Here is a 12,908-nt window from a genome sequence, read left to right as displayed (position 1 = left end):
GAGAGAGAGAGAGAGAAAGAGAGAGAGAAAGAAAGAAAGAAAGAAAGAAAGAAAGAAAGAAAGAAAGAAAGAAAGAAAGAAAGAAAGAAAGAAAGAAGGAAAGAAAGAAGGAAAGAAAGAAGTAATTTTGGGTAAGAATGTAGAAAAACTGGAACCCTGGAACCCCAGCGTATTGTAAGTAGAAATATAAAACAATGTAGCTACTGTGAAAGTGGTTTGGTAGTTTCTCAAGAACATACATATAGAATGTTATTCTTCACTATATATCTGATAGGATGAAGAAAATTTAAAACAAATATTTGCACACTGGATTTCAAAGCAATATTCACAATCACCAAAAGGCAGAAGCAAACAGCTGTCAGTTGTATTTAAAATGTCACAGATAAACAACAGCGGTTTATCCATACAATTGATTCTTATGCAACACACACACACACACACACACACACACACACACACACATACACACAAAGAATGAGGAACTCAAACACATTCTAATGTGAATGAAGCTTGAGAACATGCTAAATGCGAGAAACTTTGAGTATTCCATGACTCTCTTCATATGCAACATCCAAAATTAGTATATCCATAGAAACAGAAAGGAGATTAGACGCTAGTAAGGTCTTTAGAGAAGAGTTAAGTCTGCTTAATGGATATGAGGCTCTCTTTTGGGGCAAGGGAAATGTTTTGCAAGTAGATGGAGATAGTAGTTGGAAAACTTTGTGGATATAGTAAACACTGTTTAAAATTTTTGCCTTAAGTGCTTAGCTGTGTATGTATTACACCTCAATTTTAAAAATCAAAGAATTGAGCAAAGAATTGGCACAACAGTAAATTTAAGAATGCATTGACAAAAGATCATAGACAATATGATTGTATTTCTATGAAATATCTGGAATAGATAACCTGTAAAGATGTATATGTATTAGTGTTTTCCTCAAGCCGAAGGAGTGGAAGATGGAGAAACAGGGGGTAACAGCTAATGGGCATGGAGTTACTTCAGGAGGTGAAAAAATGTTCTGGAATTAGAATATAATGGTAATTGAAACTTATGAATATGGTAAAACCATTAAATTATACTTTGAAAATTACATAATTTGAGTTGTATGTAATGACAATTTGATACATTATTTAAGCAAAATAATATCAATGACACGTGGGCTTGTAATATATAGAAAGTACAGTATATTAAAATAATTAACCAAACCTCAATATCAGAAAATTGAAAGTATGCTACTGTAATGTTCTTACATTTGTGAGATGGTATTATACAATGTGAAAATAAACTGTTAGATGTTAAAGGAGTAATTAAGGCCAGGCTGTGGTGGCATACACCTTTAATCACAGCACTTGGGAGGCAGAGGCAGGCAGATTTCTGAGTTTGAGGCCAGCCTGGTCTACAAAGTGAGTTCCAGGACAACCAGGGCTATACAGAGAACCCTGTCTTGAATAAATAAATAAATAAATAAATAAATAAATAAATAAATAAATAAATCTGTATATTATAGACTGTAGGACAGCCATGAGATTAACCAAAGAAAGGTAGCTAATACGTTATGAAGGTGATTAAATGGAATCAGAAATCATATTTAATATGAACCAAGGCACAAAAACTGAAAAATTCTACTTAGATCAATAGCCAATTTCATTAAATCGGGCATGGTAGCACATTGCTGTAATGCAACTCTTTGGGAAATTGAGCCAGCAAGATTGTTAGTTCAAGGCCGGCCCAGGATACAAAGACACAAGCTCTATATTAATATTGCCTAGTTCTACAAATATGTGTTTTCATCTATACACACCCTTGAGATACGTAATTTAAGTATACAGAAACAAGTGTTAAGTAAAATGATGGAAAAAGGTCTCTTGATTATATTAACATAAAGGAAGCTGGGTAACTATATTGGTATCAATGTAACATTTTTGCAAAATATAATAATATATAATTAATTAAATAAATTAATTAATTAATAAGCCTGACCAATACAGATGCGAATGCTCGCAGCCAATCAGTGTACTGACCACAGGTACCCCAATCGAGGAGTTAGGGGAAGGACTGAAGGAGCTGAAGGGTTTGCAATCCCATAGGAAGAACAACAATATCAACCAACCCTCCCCCCAGAGCTCCCAGGGACTACTAAACCACCAACCAAAGAACACACTCAGAGGGACTCACAGCTCCAGCTGCATATGTAGCAGAGGATGGTCTCATCTGACATCAATGGGAGGAGAGGCCTTTTTGGTCCTGTGAAGGCTTGATGCCCCAGTATAGGGGAATTCAAGGGTGGGGAGGGGGGAGTGGATGGATGGGTGGAGGAACACCCTCATAGAAGCAGTTGGAAGGAGGATGGCATAGGGTTTTCTGTAGGGGAACTGGGAAGGGGATAACATTTGAAATGTAAATAAATATAATAACATATATATATATATATATATATATGATGCAAATATTTATTATAAAATATTAACTTTTGTTTACCACATCACCAATAGCATGCTGAAAAGGAAATTATCTAATGAAAAAGACAGAATACTAAGACATACTTATGTACTTAGTAAAAAGAGTTTCAAAGTAGATGAAGCAAAACCATAGATTTACAAAGTGAAAGTCATAAGCTAAGCATGGCTTTATTTTGATGTGGATTCTCTATTCATCTTTAACCCCTTTATGTTTCTCTAATTTCATAAATTATGTACCATGTGACCTACTTGGCTTGTTCTGTTCCCCAGACTCCCAGTCTCATTTTCTGCTGAGGAAGTCAAGGTACAGGTGAGTTAGGTTGTATGTAAGAAAGCAAAGTTGCTTCTCTGTGTTTATGCTGTGTCAATAAAATATAATGAACTGTCCAGTTGGAAGTCAAGAATAGTTTCTGCTTTGTCAGGAGTACCTGGTTTCAGAATTATAAAAGTGGTCCTTACCTGTGCTCTAGTAACACTGGAGAGTTTGCAGGACAGAAAATTCAAACTCCAGTAGCTTATCTGTACTCAAGGGCCTCAAGAAAGCTACAAGGTGGAAATCAAGGCAGATCCACAAAGATTTCTTTGTCTATGGAGATAGAGTGGATGGACATGAATTCCCTCTGGTAGAGTGGACTCATTACAAGCTCTCTATTTCTAAGGAGTAATTTGAAAGAGTCCCATGTACTGCAAGGATGACTGAAAATACATTCATTCTTACTTGGGAACCAAGACTCCCAAAACACACTTCTCATGAGGTAGAAAAGCCCTGTAGTAGACCCTTATTAATTTCTACCACACTTAGAATTCTTATGGTTTGTTTTGTTTGTTTGTTTGTTTGTTTCGTGTGTGTGTGTGTGTGTGTGTGTGTGTGTGTGTGTGTGGTGTTGTCATGTTGGCAATGGATCCTGAGGTTGATCATGTACTAAGCAAGAAGGATGCTAACTGAACAGTATCTCCATCCCTGGATTCTGAATTGTGTAAAAAAGGTTAACTTCAGTGCAGAAGGTTGATAATTAAATTTTGAGTGAAATTAAATTAGTAATTTGTCTTGGATTTGTGGAAGTGTAGTTAACTATTCCAAGGCTTATCTTATGTATCTGTAAGTTGGAGATCCATCACTTGAATATACCAGAGAGATATGGGAAGTGATATCAAGTGAGATATGGGAAGAATGGAGCTTTAATGAAGTCTTATAAACATTAAAATCTGCTCTCCCTGCTGGCTGCTCAGTCACTTTTGGAGAGCCTGAACAACAGTCATAATATTGTGTGAAATGAAGACCCAAAAATGTGAAATCTGGGCTTCCAACTGTGTCTTACTGCAGAATTGTCATTAGCAAATGCCTTACTGACCCTGAGGAAATGAACCAGAAAAACAACTTCACCTTAAAATGAAGCATGCTATTTTTTGGTAGGTTCTACTTGTCTGTCCCTGGTTGAAATAAGGAGGTAGTCTCAGCAACCTGTGGCTGCCAATTTCAGTCTTTTTTTTTTCATATTTTTTACCAGGAGTGTTTTCTCTGGCACCTTAGATGGACACAAGGACAGCAGATTGGAAGAGCTTCTGGACACTTACATTAGACAGATGCTTTTGAAGCAAGAAAACTCCCCATTTCTCAGCTAGTAACATTTTCGGTCATTTTCTTGCCTTGCAGGCTTGTAGACCTAACTTGGCAGATTTTTTCTTGGAAACAGCACTATCAAGAGTTTCCTTTGAGGAAGGAAGATCAGAAGGTAGTAAGCATCCAAAGATCAGAATCCAGTGTGCTAATGGGACATGTGAATTTTGTTTTGCTTTGTTTTGCATTTGAAGTAGGACCATCCAAGCCAAATGTCCAACAGAGAGAAGTCAAAGTACGTTATTCAAAGATCCAATGTTTAGGAAAAGTAAGTAATTTTGCAACATAATGAACACATTTTTTCCCATTTCCCCTAAGAAATGTGTCCCAATGCAGTTTGCCATGCCAGGTTTTAAAGCAAATGGTGGATTTATATTTTCATTCAACTGGAAGATCCTTAATCATGCATATGCATATTTGTTATAAATTAATTGCAACTAACCATCAATCAGTACCATCTCTACATTTTGAAAACTAGAGTCAGTGCTGTATTAAGTACATTTTCAATAGCACTCAGTACACTTACAATAATTAGATAAGAGTGTAATTAGGAAAACAGCAATTAATGAATCTATGGCTGCCAGAATAGCATAAGCCAACTTGTAGACACACCTAGACCTTCAAGGATAATTAGAAGGTGATGACTGGGATGAGGCAGGAGATAAGAAAAGCATGTCTCCCCAAGAGCCATCTGGACAGTCCATTCAGGGGCACAGTACAACCTGAAGTGACCCCACAGAGAAGAAGCTGTGAAAATGAATATCCCAGTCCCAGCAGTGTCACTCACCTGTCCTTTAGCTGTTCTACTTGAGTATCCAGTAGAGGGATTTCTTTCTTTTTTTTTTTTAAAGGTTTATTTATTTATTATATGTAAGTACACTGTAACTGTCTTCAGACACTCCAGAAGACGGAGTCAGATCTTGTTACGGATGGTTATGAGCTACCATGTGGTTGCTGGGATTTGAACTCTGGACCTTCAGAAGAGCAGTCGGGTGCTCTTACCCACTGAGCCATCTCACCAGCCCCAGAGGGCTTTCTAATCCTCTGTGTGCAAAAAGCAGGGGGAAGGATGTAATATTAATCAGAAGTAGTGAATAATGATAACAAGGATAAAGGCAACCTACCAGCTACTTGCTTGTCTTTAGGTTCAGGGGTTTGGCAAGTTGTCTTCTCAGAGAGATAGAGAAGTAAGATTACATTAATGGGATTTTGTCTGTTCTTATGTTGAAGAAGTGGTTGGCAAACAAACTTTTTCTGAATATCCACTGCAGAAAAATACCCGAGATTTGTACTAGAGTTAAGAAGAGATGGTAATCCAAGACTATTTTACCTAGTACATATCCTGATGACCACATATCATTGGATTAGATTTATACTGGATTGCTATCTATTGTGGTATGTTATGGCTAATAAACATCCAATGATAGCTTGCTACCACACACTTTGGCGGACAGGAGACTCTAGATTCAAGTCCTTTACTGTATCAATGTATGAATTATTACCACTACAGAAACCTTCAAACAAACAAAACCCATGAAATACTGCACTTAAATCAACAATGGCATGTGACTTTTAAAAACACTATTCAGCTTAATTTTGAAGTTGTTTAGAGGTAAATATGGTTGAATAACCCAGTCTGAGAAAAAGAGATCCTCTGCCCAGTAAAGCCAACTGGAGTCTTAGCCAAACAAAAAAAGCAGTTTCTTTACTTGTGTGTTGAGAGGCTAAGGAAGTGCAACCTTTGACATTGAAGGTGCCTTTTTAATTTTGAATGTAGATAGTGAGAAACTGGGCCATATTTAGAACTATGTTCTACTGATTTTTGTGACAATGAAAGAGTACATGAAGCTTAAAACATGGGATAAGAAGACAGAGGTTCATACAAGCCACTGCTGTCTTTAACAATGGACTCAACTGCTCTTTACACACGCGGGTGCATTTTTACAGGCAACAGTGCCACCTTGTGTTAACCTCTGTATAAACTGATAGCTCGGAGTGACTAGTTTTCAATTAACCATGCTAATTGAGGCAAAGAACCTCACTGGCATAAAACTGGAAAGTGGTTTTCAAATTTCATTGGAAGGGGAAAACACTCTGGAAGCACAAAGTGTCAATAAAACCTTTGTTGGAAGCAAAGAATACTACACCAACATGGCAGGCCTGGTCAAGCTAAGAAAGGTAGACAACTTATAATCATTGTCTGTTCCTGACTACCTAGTCTTCCAAAAGTTAGAGATATCCATGGAACAATTCTTCCATACAGCAGTAGAACATTTGAACTTGCTACTTCTCTAACGGGAATCATTAAACAAATTTAGTAACTTTTAAAACCCTATTTGGTATATAAACAAGTTTGGTAGTAATGAGCCAGTTCAGCAGAACATTTTCACTGTTGGCCCATGTTGGAAAACCATGAATTGTGGATGATTGTAACACTTAGCAAAGATAATTCCTAGATTCATAACAGTTTTTGAATAATCACTGTCAAGGAACAGTCAACATTAGAGTCCTTTACTGGGATGGGTTTGTGTGCTCAACTCGACAGGGCTGGAGAAAAGGAGAGGCTTTAAGAAACACAAATGTTATCTGTTCATGAAGCATATATGAGTGAAGCCTATAGTCCACATTTATTCTTGCAACTCAAGGAACAACCTTGAAATGTATGCCATGTTGAAAATCATCTTTGGGATGGATTTAGGGGTTCAGTAAGAATTACGTGTCAGTGTTTTTATGGCTCAATCTACATGAAAAAATAAAATAAAACTAAAATAGTTCTTATTGCTTAGATTCTAAAAATTATCACTATAATCTCTAAGCTTCAGATTGCCCATAGGTTCATATCGGGATCTAAAATTTTAAAAATTGTTTCAGTTGCTGTATATTTTGCTATTACACAAACTTTATTATAAAAGCTTTAAAAGTTCTTTGATTTTTAGCAAGTCAGTGTTTGTTTTAGGGAGCTACATATGGCTCATTCTTTTTTATTAGGAATATTAGCGCTTACTAATTTAATTTAAGCATTATTAATGAATTCCTTCCTAAATACAAACTTGTTCTTTAATATCCACCGATACCACATTATCAAGAAATTTTGTACTTCAAGATAATCTTCTATTAGTTTATTTTTCCCCATGGGAAAAAGTTTCCTTTACTATATATTTTCTGCATTCATTCTAATGAACAAAGACACAGGAACCAATTGCCCGAAAAAGAAATACTCAATGTACCAATGTAAAAGAAAGAGACAATGAGCCATAATTATAACATATATCTTTAATTAAGTTGATACTGGTAAATTAAAAAAAACATTCAGTGAGAAGATTACAGTTAAGAAAATAAGGTATCCTATGACTATTCTTAATAAAATGTTTAAAATATAAAGGTTTTAAAAGTCCATTGGCTTTTTCTAATTGAAGGGAGAAGGCTAAGCAAATACTGTCTTCTTACACAAATGAGCCCACAGGAGAATAATTCTTACATGAGAAGCACCAGGATAATAAGAATTGTTAATTAATTTGGTATTTTTTCTCAAAACTGTCACGAATAAGCAAAACAAGATATAAAACAAGAGATTGCATCATTGGATATGATAATTTGATAAATTTTATATGAACCACTAAAATTCTGATCAAAGTTACTTAAATGATTTTTTTAAGTAAGATAAGAATTTTGGGGATAAAACTCCCAATTAATTTGCTTTCAGTAATAACTCGATAAAAGGATCAATTTTCTCATATGTATATCTTGCTGTCTATAGAGTAAGATTTCATAGATTTTTCAGTAAAGTAAGGTTTATGCCAGATCACATCTAAATGACTCAACATTTTGAGCTAAGAGGTTGTTTACAGCATATACACATTTGTTTTACTTACAGAGCAAAATAAGATGAACACTCTTTTATTAAAATCCTGTGGTACATTAGGATTAGTAGCACCATGAAAAAGAATACTTCCTCAAACCGCAGTCAGTAATTTTACTCAGTATGATTCTTCTCTTCATTGAATTTTTAATGTGCCATTTTAGTAACTGGCAAAATATATGAACTTCGCCTTATAATCCTTGAAGGAACATATTCTGGACCCCCAGAAGTATAGTCACTTCCCTACTTCTTTCATAAGGAAGAATGGAGCCCTTGCTCTGGCACATTGCTGAGGTACATCTGAATCTTCATGGTTGCTAGTCAGCATGTTCTCTTCGTCATAGAGGATATTAGCACCATTGGTGGGAGCAGTGGTAAAGGTGGGGAGAGTGAGTGAGACGTTGCATCCTGGGAATCACATATAATAGTTTTATATATATATATATATATAAAATCACATTAAAAAACACAAGGAACTCTTCAATAAGTTATGTCCTCTTCATGCATACTTGACATCGGCTAATACGTGTCCTCAAGTCTCCTGCTTTCAGTGTTTCTGACTGAGGTTTACTAGGAAATAAAAGATGAAACAATCAGGTTTGTGTTTCCATTTTTACTACCTAAATTCTATTATAGGGATGAATTCATATTTAGACATTCTCTTCCTGTTAAGCACCTTTACCAGGGACTTAAGAGTATGTTTTCTTTTTAAAAATGCCTGTCTGTCTGTCTGTCTGTCTGTCTATCTGTCTGTCTGCCTATCAGTGTGTACAAGTATACCTGTCACTGATGTATGTAAAGGTCAAAACAAGTTGTAGAAGTTGCTCCCTTCCTTGTACTGTGTGGGTCCAGGGCACATAACTAAGTGGGGCTTAGGGGCAAGTGTCTTAACCTGCTGAGCTATATCACGTTTGCCCTTAATCTCTTAATATACATTGATTGCTATGGCTTAATATCTACTACTTACTGATCTCAGGTATGCAACAAAAATTTTGTTGGCTTACATTCATTGCATATACTGATGTGTTCCATAAAGAAAACTTAGCATATAATTTCATCCCCCATCCCTTCCCTTTCTCTCTGTCATTTCCATAGTCCCTTCCCTTTCTCCAGACAATCTTGCTTCCACTTCATTTCATTTGTGTACATGTATGCATGTACATGTGTGCATGCATGTGTGTGTGTATAAAATCCAGAGTCCAGGAATAAGAGAGAAAATATGGATATTTGTCTAAGTATGGCTTATTTTGAATATCATATTTGTTGGTTTCATATATAATTTAATACTTAATGGTAAAATAATACTCCACAACATATTTGAACTTCATTCTCTATATCTTCACATGTATTTTTGTGACCATTGTCCCCACTACTGTTATTTTTATATATTTGTTTCTTTATGTTTTTTTACCTTTCTTAATATTATAGTATGGGAGAAGTTTAGCCAGTTTATGGATAATACATAATAAGATATTAAGTAAGAATATCAAGAAAGAAGCAACACATAAAAATAAAGACAAACTTCAAGAGATTGACATATTCAGAGTTATGAGTTATTTCATTCCTCAAAGAGTCAGATGATATGCCCAAAAACATACACAAAACTTTGTGTTATAAGTTACTATACACTATAATTTCAGTTCTTGAGGTGATGATATCACTTTAGTAGACCAACTCCTGACTCTTTTGGTATTGAAAGGTTAATACTAAGCCACCTGTAATCACACTTACAAGACAAAGTAAAGTTTGTATTATATTTACAAGTTAGTTACATGTGGAGAACAAGGTAAGACTAAAAAACTCAGTCCAACAATTTTCTAAAATTTACTAGAGATAAAAACCCCATTAATAGAATCTCTTTTCTAGTATCTATGAAGAAACCTCTAGGCTTGAACTAAAGCCATAAAAAACTTACCTGAACATGTCTAACATATCAACAGTGGCCAGCCAAAAGCTGTATGAATTAGCATAGTAATTGCATGTCCCTCGCCCATGACATTCGATGAAGGGAGCAGAACGAAATTCTTCCAAACAGGAGCCAGGAGAGGCTAGGGCTTGGCCAGAGCCTTCTGCTCCTGCACTTGTATGCTAAAATGATAAGGAAAATGTTCAGCAACACATATGTGATATACTATTATAGTGATTATTCAATAATATATAACTAACCTGGCCACAAATTAGAATGCAATGAATTTGACTATGAGTAAAGGTAAGAGAATTGTATCTGCATCAAAAACAGTCAACAAAAGCAATGGGCATATTATAAAAAATTGACTCTAGAAAATGTGGGCAGCAGAGCACTCTGCTTGGACAGAGGTTATTTAAGATCCAAGCTTCTTATTACTATGCAAATGACAGTGATGGTTCAAGTTGGGAGAAATGTACTTATATGGAAGGTCAGCTGTGATGAGAAAAGGGAAGATGGGTGATTCATACCATCATGAAGGAATAGCCGATCCACAGAGAGTCCCACCCCTGAGGACAGTGTGGAATCTGAATAGTCTGGCTGTGAAGAGCGATCACCACAGCTGGAGCCTCACATACTGCACATCTGGTAAAGGAAAGGGGGAGAGGATATGAATTACAGAGTGAGGGTGTAGGAAACAACAATTGCTCTTCTTCAGAAACCTTCCTATTATGGAGGCCCTTGACAACTGTCTTCAATGATCAGAAGAGGAGAAAAGTGCACTTTGACAATCTTTTTTTTCATAAGAACTCTCTTTTTCTCAAGCATAATGCATTTATAAGCAAAAATTGTAAGCCTTTCAATACACTGTAGAATTACAGCTATTGCATTTTCATTTTCTGTTGTGACATAAATTTGCATTCACATTTGCTGTAGTAAATGCAGTAATTGATGTAGGAGTTTGGCTTAGTGTGTTCTACATACTTGCTGTCAAAAGACCAACTGGAGGTAGACACTTAGTAATGCTATTATTATGGTAAGAAGAATGTCTAGTAAACTGGAGAAGACAAAAAGCAGATATTTTCTCAATATCCACCCACTATTCTTCCGCCAAAGACATTTATTAACCATTTGGCCATATTTGGGTAAGTACAACAAACCCAAAACAGCTGGGCAGGTACCCAGGCAGTCGGAGATGTGGTTAAAAACGTCAAAGTAAGTAAAAACATCCACAGAATACATGTTAATGAATATATCAAAATTTTAATAAAGAACATGAGGGGACGTCTTGAAATACGATGGAGGTCAATTTAGCAACATTTGTCTACATAATTCATTATATATATTATGGAAACTCTTACTCCATAAAGGAGCCTGAAAAAAAAAACTCCCCCCAACACTTGCATGCTATGTGTGTTACACACACATAGAGGGGGGGGAGGGGAGGAGGGGAGGGAGAATGGGAGGGGGAAGGGGATGGGGAGAGGGAGAGGGAGAGGGAGAGGGAGAGGGAGAGGGAGAGATAGTTAGGTAGCTATGTTACAAAGGAAACAATGATTTTGCAAATAAGCCAAACTAGGTTATATCTTTGTATTCAATATCAAAGAAATTGGACTTGGTAATGAATGATTCATTCTTTGTGGTTACTAGAACCTTGCATCAGTATCACAATGAAAATAGCACTATCTAATATTCTCAAGTGATTGTTTTAATGTGGAAAATACCAGGACATCTTTGTTAATGGTACCAACATCTATTTGTTACTTTAAAATCATGCCAAAACTCATCTATTACTTCAACTCCCAATTTTAGCTTACTCCAATAATGTGATGCATGTCTCCCATTGCAAGCTCTAACCCAGTTACCTCAGGACCATAGCAATAGTATTCAGTGTGATTGGTCTCTACTTGAGGACTGTTACTATACAATTCAAGTACACTGATAGCTCCTTAATCTTCCCTGAACTTTATCTCAAATATTGGTTGAGGGCTTGTAGTGCTACTCATTATAATACACTAAATAAATTCCAAGCTTTAAATCGACAGTTAAAGCATTCTGCTATCTGTGCCCACACTAACTTTCTAACCTTTTCTCCTATGCAAACTTTAAATACTACATTCTAGATACATTTATCTACTACCCATTGTCATTTTCTCTCCTTAGTATGACTTTCCCTTTAAAACTGTGTGTGTCTAGTTGTTTCCCAATCTAACAAAGACAGACCAGTTCAAAACACATTTCTTTGAGACAGATAACTCCTGATTTCTTCGCTTAGAATTAAGCATCCTTTCCTTATACTTTTTCCATTTTTTTTCAGCTTGATCTTTTGTAAGCTGGATGCATCCCAAATTAGTATAAACCAGTACAAATATACATAGGGGTATTTGTATAATAACTAGACTGAGTTCTCTTTTTGTTAAAATATTTTACATAGGGCTTAGTCAAAAGCTGATCTCTAGGAAATATAGTTCAAACTAAAATGTTGGGTTGAATATTTAAAATCATTCTTGTATACTTAACTTGGGTGAGTATCATTGATTATCCATTTTTACACTTATTTCTTACTAGCTAAACTAAGGGGGAATTGGTAAACGTCAAAGTTAAACCATTGCCTTACCGACTAATGAATGGCTGAATGCTCTGGCCCTTCAGGGGTTCCATGTTCATTGGCATGGGCTCTGGGGTGGAAAGCCAGTAAGAATAGTCATTTCTTGAAGCAAAGTTACAAACGTTGTTAATGTTGCAGAACATGAAAGGCATGGTACTGAAGCGACGAAGGCAGCTGCCAGCCGTACCTATGAAGAATCGAAAAGAAAAAGATGAAGGGCTGCATTATGATGTTTAGTTTATCCTACAGCCATAAAATAAAACAGTTCACAATGAAACTGCTGCAGTATTTTTAGAAAACAAACACAACAATTTTTAAACCCTAGGATTCACTCATTTTATCACTTATAAATCAAGATATATTTTACAATGAATGCAGATTTTGTCGTTATGGATCATTACATATTCCCCAATGGTTTTTAAAATTGATTATGGATCCTATAAATAATGGTGTATTT

At 35.8% G+C, this 12,908-nt stretch overlaps 1 protein-coding gene across 5 annotated transcripts in view; it reads right to left on the bottom strand.

Annotated features, from left to right (window-relative positions):
• Positions 1-7,336: 7,336 nt before the first annotated feature.
• Col4a5 (collagen type IV alpha 5 chain) overlaps positions 7,337-12,908 on the bottom strand; it is a 199,513-nt gene continuing 193,941 nt past the window's right edge. For 2 of the 5 annotated variants that reach the window (XM_029534119.1, XM_029534120.1), the window contains exons 51-54: positions 12,461-12,638; positions 10,374-10,488; positions 9,853-10,025; positions 7,337-8,507 (exon numbers count right to left, since the gene is read on the bottom strand). In XM_029534119.1, coding sequence (XP_029389979.1) covers positions 8,426-8,507; positions 9,853-10,025; positions 10,374-10,488; positions 12,461-12,638 — 548 coding nt within the window. In that variant the 3' untranslated portion in view covers positions 7,337-8,425. The remainder of the gene's footprint in view (positions 8,508-9,852; positions 10,026-10,373; positions 10,489-12,460; positions 12,639-12,908) is intronic. The other 3 variants (XM_029534121.1, XM_029534122.1, XM_029534123.1) reach the window with 2 other exon arrangements.

Source organism: Mus pahari, chromosome X (genome assembly GCF_900095145.1).
Source record: "Mus pahari chromosome X, PAHARI_EIJ_v1.1, whole genome shotgun sequence".
Classification (NCBI taxonomy): Eukaryota; Metazoa; Chordata; class Mammalia; order Rodentia; family Muridae; genus Mus; species Mus pahari.
The sequence above is the reverse complement of the archived record's forward strand: the minus strand, read 5'-3'. Positions and strand labels throughout refer to the sequence as shown.